At 42.0% G+C, this 23,837-nt stretch overlaps 1 protein-coding gene and 1 non-coding gene across 6 annotated transcripts in view; both read right to left on the minus strand.

The window, feature by feature from the left end:
* The window catches only part of cep104 (centrosomal protein 104), a 258,319-nt gene that overhangs the window by 69,341 nt on the left and 165,141 nt on the right, over positions 1 to 23,837 (minus strand). For all 5 annotated transcript variants that reach the window (XR_005945259.1, XM_041205856.1, XM_041205857.1 and 2 more), the window contains 2 exons: positions 13,972 to 14,080; positions 5,140 to 5,278 (listed from right to left, as the gene is read on the minus strand). Coding sequence is in view for 4 of the 5 variants with exons in the window: in XM_041205856.1 (XP_041061790.1) it covers positions 5,140 to 5,278; positions 13,972 to 14,080 (248 nt within the window). In the remaining variant the exon portion in view is untranslated. The remainder of the gene's footprint in view (positions 1 to 5,139; positions 5,279 to 13,971; positions 14,081 to 23,837) is intronic.
* Positions 7,707 to 7,840, minus strand: LOC121288777. Its single transcript, XR_005945450.1, has one exon. It is a non-coding gene; the product is annotated as a small nucleolar RNA U109 (small nucleolar RNA).

The following is a 23,837-nucleotide window of genomic DNA, read 5'->3' on the forward strand; positions in this document are numbered from 1 at the left end:
TACTTGGATCACTAAAAATGAAGGCAAAAATGAAACAGGAAAAGTTGCTCATAATAAATGTCACGCTCAAAAAATAGTAAAGAACCAAACTGAATTAATGGAAGGACATAAGCAGTAGGCCATTCGCCCCCTCGACCCTGAACCATCATTTGATAAGATCATGGCTGATCTGATTGAGGCCCCTACTTTTTGTCTACCCCATAATCAAGAATCCATCCAACCCAGCCTACCATACTAGGAAGAGGGAATAAGAGAGACACAGCATGCATAATGTCATGAAGATGTGCTTTATGCCAAACAATGATTTTTAATCCACTGGCTGGAAATCTGAAAACAAGACTTTTTAAAAACACAGAGACTAAACTGATTGGAACTCAGCCTGTGATGGCTAACCTCAATTTGCATTACAATACATTCCAATTCACTGAAGTGGAGTCAGTCTGTTTGAAAACCCCAAAGATGATGACTTCAGGGGAGTGTGCAGGGCTCACGACTCCTTTCTCATTAGCAAAACATCTATGGCAATCACCCGAGGTATTCAACTGTTGGAGATGGTCCATTAAGACTAATCGCTTGGACAATGGGGCCCTGGCTATGTTAGCTTCCAGATACGAACTAATCAAGTCACCTTTGGAATACCCAGACCTTTTTTGTTAAATCCTGCTGGCAGTTGGAGAAGCAAGGTCACCTGACAAGCCAACCTTTTTTATGTTTTAGGCACGTTTTTTCAGCAGAACTGAGGGCAAGCAGTTTAAGGAGGTCCCTTCTGCCTCCCTTTTTTTTCCATCCCACCCGGTAAGCCTCAAGCCCTGTTTGCTGACTGTTATCATCCAGGGACGTCCTGCTGCAGACAGAGATTTCTTTAAAGTATCCAATGCAGCACTACAGTCTCCTGACAAACTCAGCCTTCTAAATTTTTAAATCGAAAGCACAAGACCATCGAGTTAGCCTGAAGCCAGCTGAGTCGCCAAACTACAGAATGTATACTCTTACTTTTTTGCTGGGCTCTAGTTTGGACAACCTATCCTTCCCCACTTGGTAATCTGTATTTGTGTGTGAGAACGTTGAGTGTGCGCGCACGAAAGTCAGCACGTATTTTATTATTTTACTTAGATCAATTTAAGTATAATAAAGTTACTCGCTTTCTTTGTTAAACTCAAGAAACCTGTCCTATTGGTTCTCATATCATCACAGCACAGATATTTACGTACTCACTGAATTGACAAGTATATCCTTGTCAAGCAAAAAAAATCCGTTGCGGTTAAACAAGGAAAGGACAACGAGGGGAACCATTCAACTCCTCCTCATCTGGTTGTAACAATGAAGTTAGAAAGTAAGCAGGTTTTTCTCTCCAAGGATGCCATCAGGCCTGCTGAGTGTTTCCACCACTTTTTTTAAAATTTTGTTGAAAAACAGGTAAGTTAAATTTCTCTAAAATTTCAGTGAGACCACACTTTGAGTAGAGTGAACAGCCCATCTCCGTGTGATAGAAATGACATTGAGGAACTGGTGAAAGTGCAAAAAAGCTTTAAGGATGATGCCAGTACTTAGGTTATAACTATCAGTAAAAACATGCAGAAAAGAGAAGGCTGAGGGTGAGGCTTTAAGATTATGAACTAGCTATTACTATAAAAAAGTAATGTTAATGAAGCAAATTGATTATGTTGACTATTGAGCAAGTCTGGCATGGAAATAAAATCTAGCAAAAACAAAATGAATGCAGTATTGACGCATGCACTTTCCAACTCTGACTGCAAAGAAAGTGTGAATTGTAGAGAACCCATAAACTTAAAACTAATGCAATTGCTCAGAGGTCCCAACAATGTTTAAGCCAGCTGGGATGATTTTTCAGTAACTAATACATTTCAAGATGAAATCAGGTCAACTCCAAAGGCTACAATACAGATTAAATTGAAAGGACTTGAACAGACCACTGATGAGCCTATGCACAATATGTTAATTGTTTGCTTTCCATAGCTTTTTTTCCCCATCCCAATAGGCTATGGTTTCTGCAGCAATAAATCTGTCCAGTTTCTATGGCAATAACAAATCAAAGCAGGTTGTTGATCGCTGTCCAGAAAGCAAATCACCAAGCAGACAAACTATTCACATGTACAATGATTCTATATTCCAACTGCTCTACAAATGAAGTCTCTAAATTATCTATGCACATGCTAGTATGGAAGCAAAATAAAAAAGGCATTTTTAAGACAGATCAAATAAATAACGAAGACTTATTAAATTTCAACTTATTAATTCTGGAGCAATAATTTAATAGAAAAAAGGCAGCAAGATGGTTAGAGATGCTCCAGTGGCTCCATGTGCAACTGCATCACCCGATGGCGTTATTAATCTTGAAGTGATGATTTTAGCCAGGGCAGGTGGAGTGTGTGCATGCGAGTGCATGCAAGTGGGTGACTAGGTGGATGAGTGGGCAATGAAGTGATTTTTTTTTAAAAGTTACTCCAGCTGCTGTGGATATTTCTGTGCAACATAAGGATAAAGGTCTATCTATAAAGACAACACCAGCACTCCAAGAACACTGATCAACAGTCTCCCACTGGGCAGTGTCCTGGCACCAACGCTTTTTAACATCTATAAGTGTCAGGCCTATCACATCATCATGAAAATTTTTCCACGCCAACGATACTGCCCTGACAATATGAATGAAAATCTTTCCAAGATATGGAAGCCACGCTAAACTCTGAACTGTTCAAAATGGCTGAATATTTCTACAAGTGGAGACTGCAATCAAACCCAGCCAAGTCCCTCGTGTCTGCATTCCACCTTGAAAACCTCAAGGCACAACACCCTAAATATCACCTTCGGTGGAGAGAGAGTGCAGTATGACCAAACTCTCATCTGATCTTAGTGTGCTCCCTAACTTACCATCACACCCTCCGAAAGATTGCGGCAAAGACCAACATCATCTATAAGTTCACCAGCACAAGCTGGGGTGCAAAAACTGTCGTCCTCCGCACTTCTGCCATAGCTCTGGTCTTCTCAACAGCTGAGTACTGTACAACTGTATGGGCCTCAAGATGTCACACCAAACTCACTGACGCATAACTTCTTTCAGCAATGAGAATAATCTCTGGAATTCTGAGACCAACTCTAGTTCAGTGGTTACCAGTCCTCTCAAATTTTGCGCCTCCCTCCATTTGACAGGACATAGCAACACACAGAGAAGTGAATTGCATCAACAACAACTTAGGCCTCCCCATCACAGAGACCTTCAAGACCCTCACTCGCCACATGACTCTACAAAACGCCTTCTGGATACGAATTGAACATCTCTTAACTCCATAACACTTCTGAAAGCTGGAGGAAAGCTTGGACAGAAAATGCCCTCCCAAATAAACACTGTCTCCAATTCAACATCTCAACAACCAGGTTTCAATCTCCCCAGGGGCATGTGGACAACTGTCAACAGGGTATGGACTGGACATGGTTGATGTGGCTATCTAATGGGTGGAGTTGAGGCCACAATCAGATCAGCTATGATCTTATTAAATGGCAGAGCAGCCTTGAGGGGCTGAATGGCCCACTCCAACTCCCAATTCACATGTTCATACGTACGTGTCGCACCACAAAACCTTACCTGGTTGCGACTGCAGAAACCCTGGCCTAACCATGGAGCACATAAGAACATCGTTTCTCAGAATCAGATTGGAGGGTGAAATCCTGGAGTAACATTTGCTCTCCAGTAGTGAATTGGACTGGTTAGGGAACTGCACATTAAAACTGTGATGACAGTTTCTGCTCCTAAAACCATACGAAAGACCAAGATGGCGAATACAAAGTGAGCGATTGGGTGGGTGAGTGGTAGGATGAGAGTTGGGGGAGTAATCAGGGTGCAGTGCGGTTGGGAGGGCTAGTCAGGTTAATCATTGACCTACAAAAGTTAAACATTGGGACAATACTAGGATAAATATTTGATTAAGTATCGATGATCTAGCACAATTATCCAACACAGAGGTCAGCGTCCACAACATTCTTGTAGTGTCCTGGCAGTGCAAACCAGCCCATTGGAAGTTTAAACTTTCCAGGCAACTACCTCACATATGCACGGGTCAGGAGTTCTGATGGTCCTAAGCACAACAGCAGCAAATGTCTCATCATTCACTGCTGCTGACATAAGATCTAGCCCATATTAAATTAAAAGGAACAACTTATTCTGGGCTGATTCAGTATTGTGCTGATAATACCAGCTGTAATTTGCACAGCATATATAAATTAACAAAGACCAACCCTACCTAATGATGCTCTTTGCTTTTCTTGTACGGTTTGAGACGGAATAAAAAATAGACCAGCCAAAAAAAAAGCACTTCTGTTTCTGCCTGAAATACATGGAACACTTAAAATGCTATAACTGGCAACTTCTGAAATTGTTATTAATGCAAATGGATAATGGTTATTACTTTTTTTTATTCAATTATGGGATGTGGGCATCGCTGGCTAGGCCAGCATTTATTGCCCATCCTTAATTGCTCTTTAGCTGATGTATTATTAAAATAGTTTAGAAAGGGATCTAGGTTTTATGAATAGAGGCATAGAGTACAAAAACAATGAAGTTATGATGCACCTCTATTAAATACCAGTGGAATAATGTGAATTTTAGGAAGGAAGTGAAAAAGACAAGAGTAGATAGAGAGAAACTGTTCCTATTGGCCGAAGGGTCAAAAAGCAGAGGACAGATTTAAGGTGACTGGCAACAGAAACAAAAGCAACTTGAGTAAAATCTTTTTTACGCAGCAGGAGGCTAGGATCTGGAACTCTATGCCTCAGAGTCTGATGGAGGCAGATTTAATTGCGACTTTAAATAAGAAATTGGATAAGCATCGGTGTGAAAAGAAAGAAGTTCCAGTGCGACCAGGGATGGAACTAGCTAAATTGCTCTTGCAGAGAGCCAGCATGGACTTGACAGGCTAAATGGCCGCCTTCTTTGTTGTGACCATTCTATGATTCTATAAGCAACTGCCCGTTTTAAACGTGAATGTTTTAAGTGGTACGGACTAGACTAATGTTATTAATTTTAGTTTAAAAGCGAAACAAACGTACTTTGATTTTTAAATCGTTTGAAGGAACAAAAACCGAGCAAAACTAGATTTGATTAGGTTACAACATCTTTTGTCTTACCATTGCAACTCTTCATCGTAACATGTTCCTGCAGGTCTTCTTTTGCTACTGCTTCACCACAACGATGACATTTCCCAAAACTGTCTTTCTTGTCACACTCGGTCAGCCTGTGTTCTGTAAGGGTGGCTATTTCTACCACCTAGACAGAAGTAGTACAGATATGAAATTGTGCTGAGGAATAAAAGGCTCCATGCTGTCTCACTGCCATGTGAAAACAGGTAATATTTGTGGCATTTACAGTTTCTAATTGAGGGTGATAAAACACTCATGCTCGAGGCTGAAAAATGACTATTCTGTTTAATAATGGAATGTAGTTTCCATAGGTTTCAAATTAAATGTACGGATTGTGAAAGGGTGAAGTGCACATACATCAAAATCAACACCTACATCAGGACAGATGGCTTTGTCATCATTATCTTGTTTGCCAAAAAAAAACGTATCAGTGCTACATTAAACTACATAGAGGCATCTAGGACTAATTATGGAAGATAGACAAGCACACGGTGGAATATTTTGTGCCACAATCCAATTTTGAACTAAATTTATGGTGTATATTATTTTGAACATAAACTCAGTGCACACAAAAACAGGATAGAGGATCACTACAACTTTTAAACTAATATCAGGCAAAACTAATGATGTCGTCAGGATCCCAGGTTAATAGTTGACCAACTGGAGCAAACATTCCAGGAGTAGTTACAGCTCCACAAAAAACATCGGCAGCCTCATGATAACAGGTTCAAAACTTTTTATAATTTATGAAAAGCTTTCATTTGCTCAAAAACGGATGCTGCAGAGGGCTGTAAGAAAGATCATCTCAGTAAATGCTAGCTCCATATTCCCTGCAGAAAGTCGTTCAGCTGTCTCAAAGTAGTACTGAACACCCATATCCCAGATTAAGGTAGACAGTAACCTGATTATTGTAGCTTCAAAATAGTAAACACCAAGCAGCCCTTGTGGGTCTGTAAAAAATTGTAAGCCAAAGGTTCACTACATGGTAAGTCATTAATCAAAGAAACCCAATCCCATTCCTGTGCATGTCTAAAAGCCTCGCTGTAGCTTACACGGCGAAGGCCTACAAACTGGCTGCCTACCCCAAAAAATAGGGGTGGGCCAAAGGATAAAGGGCAAATAACTTAAAAAACATGACAAATTGAAAATCAAGTGCATTGCTCTCTTTTTAAACAAACAAATCTCAGATTCCTCGTATAGTTTTGTCCCTTACTGCTTCAGGATTCACCAAAATCCCTGAACATTTTTGTTTTTGAATTATCAACCTATTCTAATTGCATTTTCTGAAGGACCCCAAAACATTTGTACCTCCGACCTAAAACATTAGAGTTTTGTGAAGCCTTAGGAAAAGCAAGAAAAAAAAATGGGAAGATATTTGTTGTTCCAAGTCGCTAGGTATAACACAACATTGGGTACATGGATCTGATAAATCATGGCATTTGTCAGTGAGCTCAGTTGGGGTGGGGGAGAGAAAGAGGGAGTGGGGGAAAGACATTTGGGGAGGGGTACTTAATGAATTAACAATTTAAATGGGGTCCTGCAGTTTGGATGTACTGGAGTGTAGATGATGTCTTGGGGATTAGCTCTCTGCAATAGAGGTATAAAATTCTGGGAGGGTGGCCTGAGGCAGGGAACACTTCGAAGTAGGTGGTAGTGGCAAACTGACCTCATCCAAGAGGTATTTGAAGTACTGGGATGGAGCACTGTGGAAGTGATTATGAGGTCTGAAATGTTGGAGTTAATAGACGCTTGAAGCGAGGGGTGGAAGGGGCATCCCACGATCTGGATGGGACAAGTCAGATAATTCTGAGATGCTGCAATAATGGAAAGGAGTCCAACAGCATGGAATAGTTTTATATCATATTGGAGAAAATGGGTGTTTGACTGGTGCAGGAGAATGGAAGCTGCGAACCTTATTCAATTTGCCCCCTTCATTATACAGCCAGAAGCAGAAGGGGCAATGCTGTAGAGGATGATGGCACAGCATCAATGTCCTTGGAGCTAGGAAGTTTTAAGCGCTTTCATACAGATGTGGGACTTTGGTCACACTTTTTCCATCACACTCATTACACTTTTAAAAAATTGCAGGCTTTAATGATTGGCTCGAAAAAATAGATCAGAACTGAAGTAGTAGGAAATATCCAAAAACCAGAAACCTACCAACAGGAACCTGTCAATCGTGATGCCAATCAAGAGAACTCAAGTTTAAAAGAACAATGGTAAACCAACTAACTTGCTCAAAAACTTCTAAGCCCTGTCAGTTTTTGTGCTCAGGTTCTAATGTTTGCAATCTGAAGTTTAAAAAAAATGTTTTAGCATGTCTTCTCAGCAGCCAAATTTTATTCAATTCAAGTAAAACAGAGAAATGGTTAGGCAGGATGAGAAAAAATGAAATTGACAGATTTCACGATGTTATTGTGAAATAGAATTTTTTGTTCTCCATTTATTATGAGTTATTGCTGAAATTTCTTTGGAAAAAATAGGAACAACTTGAACTTTTGGTGCCTGTGAACAAAACCAAAACTTACAAATTCTACACTTTTGAGTTATCTTAATCTTGTTGCAGACTTATACTACCGTTCAGCCTGTTCTTTTGAGGCTAACGGCCCTATTATCCTCAGTCACTCTAGCACGTTGCTGGAATATCATACTCCTTATTGAAAAAGGAGCAGAAATCAACTCCATTCAGTATGAATAACATTGTGATATAAACGTGCATTTCAAGTCATACCATTTAACATAATGTATAATAATATATAGACTGCTATAGTTTGAGTCTCTCTTTCCCCCAATCACACGTTTATTTTGTTCATCATATACTCTCTTTTAAGCTATCTCTTCTCATCGGTAGCCCCTTTCAGCTGGATTTGTTTGGAATTTTCAGATCATGGAAATATGGGCTTATGGGATGTAACACCTCAAACTTTTAAATATCTTTCACAGAACCACATGAATTCACCCCCTGGGGGTTCCCAGGATGAAGGATATTAGCCAAGTCTAGTCCTGGTTTCACCTAACTTTTACATATGCACACCTTCTAAAAGGGTCACTTGGTGATCAGTAACTGAGCCCTAGGTGAATTTTCTCCATCTTAATAACTTAGTTGAACTTTGAGTTTGAGATCAGCCCAAAAGTTCATTTGGAGTCAATGGTCTTTTCCTACAGCTTTAGTCTTCAGACACTGAAGCTAACTGTAGTCCCAACTAAGATCAGCTAATAACAGTTCTTGGTTGAAACGATGAACCTTTGTGAACTGTATCACTCAGTACTGCATCATGCATTTACCCACGATACCACAGGCAGGAATGGTACATACTGCAATCTTAAATATACCAGTGTTTAAAAAAAAATCAACAAAACTTTCCACAAAGAAATCTTTCAGAATAGCGATGGTCAGCTGCAGAACAAGACTCATCTATATAACCTGCAGCTGGGTTTGTAAAAGGAACTTTGTATAGATTTGAATTCCAGTCTACAGCTACAATTTAGAAAATGTTAGCTTCCATACCTATGACTGATGCAAGACATAAAAACATAAATCTCAGCAAAACAAGGGACAGTATTAAAAATTGAACATATTTATAAAGAATGAACTATTAACAGATTTTGAAATGAAGTATATTGTAGATCAAAACCCATTTATTTGAACACCTGTTCTCTTAGATGTGCAAAATGTGAGGCTGCTTGCGTATACAGCAGGATACTGACAATTAGTTAGAATCCAGAAGACAAAATTTATAAAAACAAAAAAACTGCGGATGCTGGAAATCCAAAACAAAAACAAAATTACCTGGAAAAACTCAGCAGGTCTGGCAGCATCGGCGGAGAAGAAAAGAGTTGACGTTTCGAGTCCTCATGACCCTTCGACAGAACTTGAGTTTGAGTCCAAGAAAGAGTTGAAATATAAGCTGGTTTAAGGTGGATGGGGGGGGGCGGAGAGAGAGAGAGAGAGAGAAGTGGAGGGGGGGTGTGGTTGTAGGGACAAACAAGCAGTGATAGAAGCAGATCATCAAAAGATGTCAACAACAATAGAACAAAAGAACACATAGGTGTTAAAGTTGTTGATATTATCTGAATGTGCTAATTAAGAATGGATGGTAGGGCACTCAAGGTATAGCTCTAGTGGGGGTGGGGAGAGCATAAAAGATGTAAAAATAAATAAATAAATAAATATTGTTTTTTCCCTTTTTCTCTTTTTATAATGGAAATAGGTGGGAAAAGGAAAATCTATATAATTTATTGGAAAAAAAAGAAAAGGAAGGGGGAAACAGAAAGGGGGTGGGGATGGGGGAGGGAGCTCACGACCTAAAGTTGTTGAATTCAATATTCAGTCCGGATGGCTGTAAAGTGCCTAGTCGGAAGATGAGGTGTTGTTCCTCCAGTTTGCGTTGGGCTTCACTGGAACAATGCAGCAAGCCAAGGACAGACATGTGGGCAAGAGAGCAGGGTGGAGTGTTAAAATGGCAAGCGACAGGGAGGTTTGGGTCATTCTTGCGGACAGACCGCAGGTGTTCTGCAAAGCGGTCGCCCAGTTTACGTTTGGTCTCTCCAATGTGGAGGAGACCACATTGGGAGCAACGAATGCAGTAGACTAAGTTGGGGGAAATGCAAGTGAAATGCTGCTTCACTTGAAAGGAGTGTTTGGGTCCTTGGACGGTGAGGAGAGAGGAAGTGAAGGGGCAGGTATTGCATCTTTTGCGTGGGCATGGGGTGGTGCCATAGGAGGGGGTTGAGGAGTAGGGGGTGATGGAGGAGTGGACCAGGGTGTCTCGGAGGGAGTGATCCCTATGGAATGCCAATAGGGGGGCTGAAGGGAAGATGTGTTTGGTGGTGGCATCATGCTGGAGTTGATGGAAATGGCGGAGGATGATCCTTTGAATGCGGAGGCTGGTGGGGTGATAAGTGAGGACAAGGGGGACCCTATCATGTTTCTGGGAGGGAGGAGAAGGCGTGAGGGCGGATGCACGGGAGATAGGCCGGACACAGTTGAGGGCCCTGTCAACGACCGTGGGTGGAAAACCTCGGTTAAGGAAGAAGGAGGACATGTCAGAGGAACTGTTTTTGAATGTAGCATCATCGGAACAGATGTGACGGAGGCGAAGGAACTGAGAGAATGGGATGGAGTCCTTACAGGAAGCGGGGTGTGAGGAGCTGTAGTCGAGATAGCTGTGGGAGTCGGTGGGTTTGTAATGGATATTGGTGGACAGTCTATCACCAGAGATTGAGACAGAGAGGTCAAGGAAGGGAAGGGAAGTGTCAGAGATGGACCATGTGAAAATGATGGAGGGGTGGAGATTGGAAGCAAAATTAATAAATTGTCCCTCCGTCCCCACCCCATCTTCCAATCCCAACCCCAGCCGTGTATTCACTATACCCCCTGACCTTCCCCTCTCTGATGCTGAACGTTCAGTGCTCAGCAAAGGACTTAGTTTCATACCCTTACTCCCTCACCTCAATGAATTTCGGGCTCGGCATGATGCTGAACTCTTCTTCCGCCGTCTTCGTCTCCGGGCTCACTTCTTTGGGCAGGAGTCCTCTCCCAGTTCAACGGATCCTTTTACCCATCTCCAATATTCTCCCTCCACCTGGACCCCTCCCTCTGGATTCTTACCTTCTCTTGATCTTTTCATTGAGAACTGTTGGCGCGACATTAGTCGTCTCAATTTCTCTGCTCCTCTCACCCATTTTAACCTGTCTCTCTCTGAACTTATTGCACTCCATTCTCTCAGGTCCAACCCTGACATTGTCATCAAACCCGCTGACAAGGGTGGTGCTGTTGTTGTCTGGCGCACTGACCTCTACCTTGCGGAGGCTGAGCGTCAACTCGCAGACACTTCCTCCTACCTCTCCCTGGACCATGACCCCACCACTGAACATCAAGTCATTGTTTCCAGGACTGTCACTAACCTCATCTCCTCTGGGGATCTCCCTCCCACAGCTTCCAACCTGATAGTCGCCCAACAACGGACGGCCCGCTTCTATCTCCTACCCAAAATCCACAAACAGAACTGCCCCGGTAGACCGATCGTCTTAGCTTGCTCCTGCCCCACAGAACTCATTTCTCATTATCTTGACTCCCTTCTCTCTCCCCTTGTCCAGTCCCTTCCCATCTACATCCGTGATTCCTCTGACACCTTACGTCACATCAACAATTTCCAGTTCCCTAGCCCCAACCGCTTCCTCTTCACCATGGACGTCCAATCCCTCTACACCTCCATCCCCCACCAGGATGGTCTGAGGGCCCTTAGCTTCTTCCTCGAACAGAGGCCCGAACAATCCCCATCCACCACTACTCTCCTCCGTCTGGCTGAACTTGTTCTCACGCTGAACAATTTCTCCTTCAACTCCTCTCACTTCCTCCAAATAAAAGGTGTGGCTATGGGTACCCGCATGGGCCCCAGCTATGCCTGTCTCTTTATGGGGTATGTGGAACATTCCTTGTTCCAGTCCTACTCCGGCCCCCTTCCACAACTCTTTCTCCGGTACATCGATGATTACTTCGGTGCCGCTTCATGTTCTCGTCGGGACTTGGAAAAATTTATTAATTTTGCTTCCAATCTCCACCCCTCCATCATTTTCACGTGGTCCATCTCTGACACTTCCCTTCCCTTCCTTGACCTCTCCGTCTCAATCTCTGGTGATAGACTGTCCACCAATATCCATTACAAACCCACCGACTCCCACAGCTATCTCGACTACAGCTCCTCACACCCCACTTCCTGTAAGGACTCCATCCCATTCTCTCAGTTCCTTCGCCTCCGTCGCATCTGTTCCGATGATGCTACCTTCAAAAACAGTTCCTCTGACACGTCCTCCTTCTTCCTTAACCGAGGTTTTCCACCCACGGTCGTTAACAGGGCCCTCAACCGTGTCCGGCCCATCTCCCGTGCATCCACCCTCACGCCTTCTCCTCCCTCCCAGAAACATGATAGGGTCCCCCTTGTCCTCACTTATCACCCCACCAGCCTCCGCATTCAAAGGATCATCCTCCGCCATTTCCATCAACTCCAGCATGATGCCACCACCAAACACATCTTCCCTTCAGCCCCCCTATCGGCATTCCGTAGGGATCGCTCCCTCTGGGACACCCTGGTCCACTCCTCCATCACCCCCTACTCCTCAACCCCCTCCTATGGCACCACCCCATGCCCACGCAAAAGATGCAATACCTGCCCCTTCACTTCCTCTCTCCTCACCGTCCAAGGGCCCAAACACTCCTTTCAAGTGAAGCAGCATTTCACTTGCATTTCCCCCAACTTAGTCTACTGCATTCGTTGCTCCCAATGTGGTCTCCTCCACATTGGAGAGACCAAACGTAAACTGGGCGACCGCTTTGCAGAACACCTGCGGTCTGTCCGCAAGAATGACCCAAACCTCCCTGTCGCTTGCCATTTTAACACTCCACCCTGCTCTCTTGCCCACATGTCTGTCCTTGGCTTGCTGCATTGTTCCAGTGAAGCCCAACACAAACTGGACGAACAACACCTCATCTTCCGACTAGGCATTTTACAGCCATCCGGACTGAATATTGAATTCAACAACTTTAGGTTGTGAGCTCCCTCCCCCATCCCCACCCCCTTTCTGTTTCCCCCTTCCTTTTCCTTTTTTTCCAATAAATTATATATATTTTCCTTTTCCCACCTATTTCCATTATAAAAAGAGAAAAAGGGAAAAAAATTTATTTATTTATTTTTTTATTTATTTTTTTTTTTACATCTTTTATGCTCTCCCCACCCCCACTAGAGCTATACCTTGAGTGCCCTACCATCCATTCTTAATTAGCACATTCGTTTAGATAATATCACCAACTTTAACTTTAACACCTATGTGTTCTTTTGTATTATTGTTGTTGACATCTTTTGATGATCTGCTTCTATCACTGCTTGTTTGTCCCTACAACCACACCCCCACTCCACCTCTCTCTCTCTCTCTCTGCCCCCCACACACACACCTTAAACCAGCTTATATTTCAACTCTTTCTTGGACTCGAACTCAAGTTCTGTCGAAGGGTCATGAGGACTCGAAACGTCAACTCTTTTCTTCTCCGCTGATGCTGCCAGACCTGCTGAGTTTTTCCAGGTAATTCTGTTTTTGTTTTTGACAAAATTTATATATTACTGCTGTCTACCAAGACTTACACAAAACTACACACTTTCTATGTAAACTCATTAGAAAATTTTCAAAAACTAGCAAAGTTGGTTTCAGTGCTCAGGAGAAGAATGAAATTAAATAATGTTCAAAAAGATACAGTAAAGTCCCGCCATTCGCTGGGGCACGTTCCTACGAAACTTCACAAATGGCGAAATTGCAAACAACGAACATGTTTTTTCATTAGATAGGTTCCAGTCATGCGAGGGGAGCATCGGTTTGGGCAGTTACTCTGCTTTAAATTGTGGTGCAGCACCTTTATCTGACAGACAGGGAAGCCTCTAGAATAATACATTGGTGGAGATTTCAAAATGAACAAGGCCGTTATTGCAACGCAATTCAAACATTTCCATGTTAATCCCTTTGTTCGGGCTGCACTTCAGTTGCAACCATTCCGGTCTCAGTTCTGATGACTGTTGACTCCCCGGGGAAAGAAGAAACCGCGGTTGCACAAACACGGGTGAGTGAAAACGCGAACCAGGAAGTTGCAAGGGACGGTACTTAACTGTAGAACCACAAGATTGCATTCAACGATCGGTGTACTAATACAAGTGGCATGTTTGTATTTAGGACCTGAATATATTCTTTAAAACTCTACAAGTACTATTGACCAGCAAGTTCTGCCAGATGTGTCTAGATAGAAAAGTGAAAATTGCAAAGAATTCTACACACCTGTTTGCAATGCTCACAACGTCTCAACATTGGACAGTGCTTCCAGTAATGGATGTCCAAGCCTTCGTCAGTAAACGTTTCATCCCGTTCTCCACAGAATATGCATAAGCTGAAAGAGGGAATTAGATATCACAAACTTAGTCTGTAAGTGAAAGTAGAGCGCCATTACTTTGCCACTTAAATTATTACAGGCCGATCTCTGGATTTTCTCGTATTTAGATCAATAGAGACACTGGGAACTGATTGCTTGCCTGAAGATGCAGTTAAAGGACAATGCCTAAGGACTGAGACTTTAACTTGAGGGCACCAGTACTAAGCCAAGGCAAACGCAACGCTCATTTGAAACAAGGTGAACCTTAAGTCCAACTAGTAAACCTAGTTCAAAAAGGAATGAATTACAAATTGTTGTTTGGTAGTACAGAACAATATTGCTGAAAAAAAGACATGTTGTTGAAGCTTTTTGTCTTGCACTCTTCAGAATAGATTCGCAAGAATACCAATTGTAAAGAGAGCAACAATTTTGTTTAAATTCAAACAGGCAGGCCAACTCTGATTGTTCAGGGCATTGCCGTTCCCCCAAGTTTTTGTTGAGCTGAAAAAGATGCAATGCGTGGACATGCTCTATCAGAAAAGGACAGAGCCTTTAAACAAAATTTAAACAAAAGGTTGGTTCCTGGTGCATTCTCCATGGCAACACCTCTACCAATCAGAATCCACTTGCCAACCAATCTGTACATGCTTCTCATCCAGTATAAATAGTTGTTCCCCTTACAACTGATATTCTTGTGAATCTGCCCTGATGAGTGCAAGATAAAAAGCTCTGACAGTATGTGTCCTTTTTTTTGGAAATTACAAATTGGTATAGACAATGTTCTTTAAAAAAGAATGTGTGCACTAGCACACATTGTACAAATCTCATTTACATCTAGTATCCAAACCACCTGAACCATCCTTCCTTCTCTGCAAAAGGCGCTGGTCAAAATAAGACCATGACCCTATCAATCCAAAAATGCTGCTGTTATCCAAGTCTACAGAACCAATTACGTGCACAGTACAAGTGATTTAAGGAAATCCATGTTTATTATTCAGCTGGCAGCATCCTGATCATGTACGTTTGTTGTGTTCTTTTTTCATATTTTGTTTTTGCCAAAATCTTCACAGGCAGGAAATTAAAAAAAGAAAAGAAAAGCCTCGGGATAGTACTTGCAGTGCAAATGCATATCCCCAACAGCATTCCAAAAGCGGTATAGAAGGAGAGGCTGTTTAATATCAATAAAGAGACATCAGGGTCATTCATTAATAATGACTGAATATGACCATTTAATTTGTTTGGATTGTCACTATGAGATTTTTAAAATTTATTTATTCATTCATGGGATATGGGCATCTCTGGCTAGGCCAGCACTTATTGCCCAACCCTAACTGCCCTTGTTCAGGGGGCGTTTAAGAGTCAACTACATTGCTGTGGGTCTGGAGTCACATGTAGGCCAGACCAGGAAAGGATGGCAGGTTAGTGAACCAGATGGGTTTCTTATGACAATTGGCAATGGTTTTATGGTCATCATAAAAACTTTAATTTTTAATTCCAGATTTTTTAAAATTAAATTCATATTTCACCATCTGCCATGGCAGGATTCAAAACATGGATCTCTGGAATACTAGTCCAGTGAAAACATCACTATGCCATTGCCTCCCCTGGTGCTTTGGGCATCATGCTCACTGACATAATTCATTATTCTGTGAAACTTGTAAAGGAGTGTTATTTTAACTATATATTTATTTAACTTTTATTCTTTGCCCAGTTTTAAAGCTGGGAATACAAAGCAAGATGGAGTGTAAAGTTTACCACATGGAGTTAGGAAGTGGGAATGTGTAGGTATGGGAATGGCATTTAGATGCATCGGGCATAGTCCTTCGTTTTGGTTGCGTGGGGCTGCTGATCCAGGACGTTGGCAGCATTGGATCAAGCATTCTGAAGGTTTGCTGCACTGTGACAGGATTCTGTGATTTTGCAGTATGTGTTTTCCTTCCTGCACCCAGGCACAGATGTCAGTAACATTTACATTTTCTAACCAACAAAACACTAGCAATAACCTTGCACTCAAAATTCCATTGATTTTTTTTTTAATAAAAATTGAAAAGCCACAAATTTCTCTCATTTTAACACTGAACTTTATAGTGCACTTATAATTAGAAACTAGCTAAAGCGAGAAATGTGTAATCAATAATCTGTTTTTCTTTCTCAAACACAAAATGAACAAATACATGATCTAAATAAAGCTTTTAAAATTTGTCTAGGTTTTCTTCAAATATTTTTAAAATATTAAATAGGTTTTCTTAGAGACTGAGAGGGAGGCATTAATCTGATGTAAATGCTAAAATACATTTTGGGAAATTGTACCAAGTTCACATCTAGTCATTTGGTAGTACAGAACTTGAGTAGTATTGAAAAAGAGACATACCAAAGCTTTCATCTTGCACTCATTAGGACACTATGTAAGAATACCAATACAACTGGAAAACAACAATTTAAATTGTATGAGAAGAGAGTGCTGATTGATTGTCAAGTGGACTATGATTGGTAAAGGCGTTCTTATGGAGATGCACCAATTGATGGTGACTGACCGTCAACTGCCAAACATTGTTTGAAATTTAAACGAGGCAGCTTGACCCTGAGTGATCAAGGCATTGTCCCTGAGGAATGAGACAGTGATTGGCCGTCACTTATTTTGTTTAGCCGAAACAGGTGCAATGTCTGCATATATTGTTTCTGTCTGCAAAGAACAGGGCCCTGTGTATTAATACATGTAACTTCCAGTACACGCAAATGCGCCACACTGCAAGCCCGATTGACAATCTTAAGTGGGTTATCAGCTTAATTCTTAGCACACTGTGGATCACATTTGTTAAATAATCCTATCATGGAATCACATCTAATGCTGGACACTGTTTTCAATTTTGCAGGCATGGGCTGGTTGTGTACAGTCTGTACCTTGCCCGTTGTGAAAAGTGGTTAGGACATGCTGCTTGATACAATCCTCCAGTCTTTGGGACGTACAGACTAGATACCTAGCATCACACTGCCACTGAAATTCATAAACCACATTACCCATTTGCTTGATAGGCAGAACGTATTTTTGGCTTGACAGCAGCATCCTGTTAGTGGCAAATATCACTCATGTTGCTCCTGCATAGTAGCAATATGAAACAGCTGGATATCCCTGTCATTTTCCCCATTATCCATCCCTGGATGTCCCAGCCATTATTTCACAGGGATAATGGCTACTCTAATCAGATCATTTCGCACTGGATATCATGCAAACTCATAAACAGGCCTAACGTCATCACTTATTGTCCTGAAAAGTGCTGAGTCTACCTCAGATTATCCTGGAAAGGCAAGGTGTCTCAAAAAATTTGAGTAACAGGTAAAGCTAGCTGCTTCACACGCAGTAGACAGATTTTTAAAGAAAGAACTCAACTCCACAGCTGTGTATCCAGAAGAACAAAAGCTCACCCACCTGCAGTTTTAAACCGCCTCAACGGTGAAAGATGACCAAGTGAAAGAAGTGAGATCATCAGATTCAGCCTGAAGTCAGCCATGTCACCAAACTACAGATTTGTGAAATCTTTTTAACTTTTGTGGACTCTAATCAATCTATCCTTCCCCACTCAGTAACCTGCATTTGTGTGCACAAAAGTTTGCGTGTGTTTTATTATTTTACTAATAATAAAACAAACCTCTTTCTTTGTTAAACTCAAGAAAACCTGGCCTATTGGTTCTTTTATGATCACAGTTAAGTAGTCACTGAATGGCAGCCATGTCCTTTTCAAGCAAAAAAAAAGCTTGTTGCAGGCAGACAAGGGGAGGGCAAAGAGGGGAGCCATTTGACCTCTCCTCACCTGGTCATAACGGTGCTAAGTCTTTGAAGTAGGACGTGAACCCACAATTTTCTGATTCAGAAACAAATGCTATCACTGAGCCACATCTGATACCTAATTACTGCCAAGTCCTTTTCTATCTAGCCCAAGTGACACACTTCACACTATTGTTTTGTTAATTTTGTTCCTTCTGCTGTTTCTTTGTGAAAATGGATTAATGAAGAATCTACTGACTTTATCTGCAATACCATAATTATCTAATAGCTTTATCGAATTTATCCTTAAAAGACCCACCTATTATTTCACCTTCCTTTTCCTGTCAATATATTTGTAAAATCTGATGCCTTATGAAATGCCTGTCTGTTTCTTTCTACTTCCAATATTGTTTTATAAACAAGCTCCCCTCAGACGTCCTTGTAGGCATCCTAAGCTTCCTTCTTTTTGTTTCCTTGTACCTCTAAGTATTTTTGCTTCTTTTTCTAAATAAACAGAATATATTTTCTTTCCTCTTGTACAATAATTGTAAATACTGTCCATTATTTTTTGTTCATGTAAATATGGTGTCCTAATTAATGAAACTAGAAAATGATCACCTCCCACATGGAAGTTGAATAAACCTACAAATCAAGCATAGTTTCTTGTGCCAGAGCCTAATGAACTTCATATACTGGATTCAAGAACTGACTTGAAACTTATCCGAATCGATAGCATAAATGGCTATAATATTCCAGCATAAGAGACAGCTTTTGTCCTTTCCAATACAGCACATGCCAGAATATTTATGATAACTATGTCAATGAGTGAGTAAGAACAGGGCTACAAACTGAAAGGTGCAAGGTCACCTTGCTAATTAGGTATACTGCAGATGATCTTTCAACTATCTTTTCTATAAGTGAAACACACTCACTCTTATCTAGTGCCAAATAGCACTGGAAGAAAACTACTTAGGTCAGCTTGCAGAGCTTCTATATGTCAGTTTTTGAGCTTTCCCAACTTCAGATTTCTTCTCCAGGAATTTAACCCAGAGACAATGAAGAATCAGAGATATAGTTCCAAGTCAGGGTGGTGTGCGACTTGGGAGGGAAACTTGCAGGTGGTGGTGTTCCCATGCATCTGCTGCCCTTGTCCTTCTAAGTGGTAGAGGGCACAGCTTGGAAGGTGCTGCTGGAGAAGCCTTGGCAAGTTGCTGCAGTACACCTTGTAGGTGGTATACTCAGCTGCCACTGTATGCCGATGGTGGAGGGAGTCAATATTTAAGGTGGTGGACAGGGTGCCGATCAAGTGGGTTGCTTTGGATGTGTCAGGCTTCTTGAGTGATGTTGGAGCTGCACTCATTAAGCAGTCAAGTGGAAAATATTCTATTACACTCCTGATTTGTTCCTTATAGATAGTGAACAGGCTTTGGGGTGCGTTATGACCATGTGAGAAGGGGTGAAATGACTCTCTTACTCTCCCTCTCCAGGTTTGACCCTAACAGCGTTTTTTGTGAATTGAGAGAATGTCCTTTGCCAATTCTGTAAGAGTCCCACTATTTACGATTTTAGGCTGTAAAGAATTAGTCAGACAGATTTTCTTAGTTTAAGTCAAGAACAAGATCAGTTTTTTGAAACTATTTGCTGAATTTTTTTAAAAATAGGAAAAAAAAAATCCCAACCACCTTTCATACGTCACATGCATTCATCTGGGGACACACAGCCAGGCACACAGACACCCCTCGCCTGAGGTGTGGTGACCCTCAGGTTAAACTCACCACCAGTCATCTCTCTCTAATGAGAAACCAGCCTATCGTCCTCTGGGACTACATGGCTTTCACTTCACTTCAGTTGTATGGAGCAGATTTCCATATTTATCCGAAAAAAGGTCTCGGTTCCCAGTAGATTTCTCTTCAGGATGGTTACTTTGCAAGCTGGGCAGCACTTCTAAGAGAGAGGGAGTAGCAGAGACGGCACACAGGTCTGAAGAAGAGTCATGCAGACTCGAAACATCAACTCTGTTTCTCTCCACAGATACTGCTAGACCTGCTGAATTTTTCCACCATTTTGTGTTTTTGTTTCAGCTTCAAAGAGCCTGTGTATAGTACAGCCATTCTTTTATTTTCTCTCTATCCTGCTTGGTAATGAGCCCTTAAAGCATTAAAACAAGCTGGCTGTATATTCCAAAGTAATGCTATTAGTTCATGTCTGCTGCCGTTATTATGAACATACAAAATAGGAGAAGTAGGCCATTCAGCCCCTCGAGCATGCGCTGCCATTCAAAAACATCATGGCTGATCTGTTTGTGTTTCGAGTTCTATATTCCCAATGACCCACGATAACCTTTGACTGCCTTGCCTAACAAAAATCTATCGACCTCTGCCTTCTGAGGCAGTGTTCCAAAGTCGCACAACTCTCAGAAAAAAATTTCTCCTCATCTCTGTCATAAAATAGCGACTCCTAATTTTAAAGCAGTGTCCCCTAGTTCTGGACTCACCTTGTCAAGATCATTCAGAATCTTATATACTTCAATCAAGTCACACCCTCCACTCTTCTAAACTCCAGTGGAAACAGCCCAGCCTGTCCAAGCTATCCTCATAAGACAACCCACCTCCGATGCATTTTCATCCTTCCTTAAAAAAGGATAAGTTCGAAAAGGAGGCAAAATCACAAGCCAATATACCTAAGTTTAGGTAAGGCTGAGGCAGAAAGTGACCACCGTAGACTGGGCTGAACTACTAACTGATATCAGAGGGTGGTGTTCAAAATAGTATTTGGTTGAATACCGCCCCCAAAAGAGGTTCTAATTATGTAATTAAGCAACCCTGGTCAACCAAAGAAGTGAAGTATATTATAGAACTAGAGTGCTTGTACAAAGTCAAAGGACAGTGAAGATTCCACGAACTGAGAGATATAGGGCTGAATTTTCTTTCGGTCACAATGACCCTGGGTCAGCATATTGCCGGTGGCAGCGGATTAAGAGACTGCCACCAAACTGCCATCCAGTTAAGGACAGCAGGCACATCCAAGAATTCTGAATATAATCAGAGAGCTGCCAGCACAACAGCACCACCACTGACAATGGCCAGTGCTGAATCTGCAGCTCCATGAAAGGATGGCGTTCTCTCAAAGGCAGGTAAGGAGGATTGGGGGACGTCAAAGCCAAACAGGCAGGCAAGAACCGCTGACCCTTGAAAACACAGATGAACTGGTTTTCATTAACCAACAGTAACATGGGCTACCAAGCCGAGGTGGGTAAATGGAGTCACAATCTAACCAAATGATGGAACAGGCTCAAGGGCCGAAATGACCTACTCCTGTTTCTATGATGAACAAAGGTCTTATAACAGATTTGTGGACTGTAAGGCAGCTGAAGTATATGTCAAAATGAAGATTTTTCTCTACTTCTTGGCTTTTAAGATGTTACCTCTGGATTTAAACATTATTCAGGCTAGTAATGATGTTGCACTGAGCATTGTGACACCAGAAGAATAGAATTGTTGGAACTTCCAACGCAGAAGGAGGCCATTCAAAACATCAGGTCTGTGCAGACTTTTACAGCAATGCAAATAAGTCCACTCACCCATTTTCCCCACATATCACTGCCAATTCTAGAAATCAACAGTCTCCTACTTGCAAATTCATTTCGGAGGTAGTTACAGTTGCACTTGTGAATAGGTTACTTACAATTATTTTCTTTTGCTACTGTACCATTGCATATTATTGTTTCAGAACATGCAATTGCATTTTGATGTCTCATTTCAAATATTTGAGAAGTCTCAGGATGGTGCGAAGCCAACAGGGGATGAGGTCTTCCAAGCTCCCCAGCGGGTTGAGTGTTTTTTTTTCATTGTGGAATGCAAAATTCTGTGTATTGTAGCAGCCTGGGCAGTTTCCTCGTAGTCTCTGAGACAGTTCTAATTTTTAAAAATCCAACCAGTAAAAGAAAATTAGAAATTGTGTCTTTAAAAAGCACATCCTTATAACAGGAGTCAGGAGATTAGTTACTCGGCGCAGGATTTCCAGCCTCTGACTTGCTTTTGCTGCTACAGTATTTAAATGGCTGGTCAAATTAAGTTTCTAATCAATGGTAACCCCAGGATATTGAAGGTGGGAGATTCAGCAATGATAATGCTGTGAATGTCAAATAGACATGGTTATATTCTCTCTTGTTAGTGATAGTCATGGCTTGGAACTTGTGTGATGCAAATGTCACCTGCCAGTTGTCAGCACAAGCCTGAATGTTGCCCAGCTCTTACGACATGTGGGCATGGACTGTTTCAGTATCTGAGGAATCACAAATTGTAATAAACAATGTACATTGATCAGCGAGCATCCCCACTTCTGACCTTATGTTGGAGAAAAGGTCATTGAGAAAGCAGCTGAAGATGGTTCAGCCACCAACACTACCCTGAGGAACTCCTGCAGTGATGATGTCCAGGGGTTGAAATGGTTGTCCAACAACCCCAGACAAATGCCTTTGTGCTAGGGTATGAGTCAAATTAGTGGCGTGTTTTCCCCATGATTTCCATTGACTTTAATTTTATGAGGACTCCTTAATGCCATACAATCAAATGCAGTCAAGTGCAATGACTCTCGCCTCACCTTTGGAATTCAGCTCTTTGTCCATGTTTGGAACATGGCTATATTGAGTGGAGCTAAGTGGCCCTGGTGGAACCCAAACTGAGCATCAGTGAGTAGGTTTTCAGTAAGTGCCACTTGACAGAACTGTTAACGACACCTTCTATCACTTTGTTGATGACTGAAAGGCGACAATTGGCCAGATTGGATTTACCCTACTTTGAGGGCAGGGCACCCTTGGGCAGTTGTGCACATTGTCAGCTAGATGCTTGTGTTGTAGCTGTACTGCAGCAGCTTGGCCAAGAGAACGACTAAGTCTGGAGCACAAGTCTTAGTGCTACTGCTGGGTGTTGTCAGTGCCATAGCCTTTGCTGTATGCAGTGCCTTCAGATGCTTCTTGACATTACATGGAGTGAATCAACTTGTTTGAAGATGGGTGTCTGTGATAGTGGGCACCTCAGAAGGAGGCCGAGATGGATCACTCACTTGTCACTTCAGGCGGAAGGTGGCTTCAGCCTTATCTTTTGCACTCATACTGGGTTCTCCTATCATTGAGGATGAGGATATTTTTGTGCCTCCTCCTCCAATTAGTGGTTTAATATTTCATCATCATTCACAAATGGACGGGGCGGGACTGCAGAGCTTTGATCTGATCTGTTGATTGTGGGGCCACTTAGCTCTGTCAGTGTTCAGCATATATGTAGGTTTGTGTTGTAGCTTCACCAGGTTAGCACCTCATTTTAGGTATACCTGGTGCTGCTCCTGGTATGTTCCCTTGCATACCTTATTGAACCAGGATTGGTCCTCTGGCTTGACGATAATGGGAGAGTGAAGGATGTGCCAGGCTGAGGTGGTAGATTGTTGTAGAATACAATTCTGCTGCCGATGGCCCACACCACCTTCATGCATGCCCAGTTTTGAGTCTTTAGATGTGTTTTGAATCTATCCCATTTAGCACAATGGTGCTGCCAATCAGCTGGAATGAAGGTATCCTCAATGCTGTACAAGTGCAGTGGTCACTCCTGCCAATGCTGTCACTAACAGATACATCTTTTTTTTAAAATTCATTCACGGGGTGAGTTTCACTGGCTGGATCAGCAATTATTGCCCACCCTTAGTTGCCCTTGAACTTCTTGAACCACTGCAGTCCATGTGACAGGTACACCCGCAGTACTGTTACAAAGGGAGTTCCAGGATTTTAACCCAGCAACAGTGAAGGAACTGTAAAAAATTTCCAAGTCAAGATGATGAGCGCATTGGAGGGTAACTTCCAGGTGGTGGTGTTCCCATCTACCTGCTGCCCTTGTTCTTCTAGGTGGTAATGGTTGTGGGTTTGGAAGGTGCTATCGAAAGAGCCTTGGTGAATTCCTGTAGTGCATCTTGTAGATGGTGCACACTGCTGCTACTGCTTGTGGATGTGGTGACAATCAAGCG

This window comes from Carcharodon carcharias, chromosome 15 (assembly GCF_017639515.1).
Source record: "Carcharodon carcharias isolate sCarCar2 chromosome 15, sCarCar2.pri, whole genome shotgun sequence".
NCBI classification, from domain to species: domain Eukaryota; kingdom Metazoa; phylum Chordata; class Chondrichthyes; order Lamniformes; family Lamnidae; genus Carcharodon; species Carcharodon carcharias.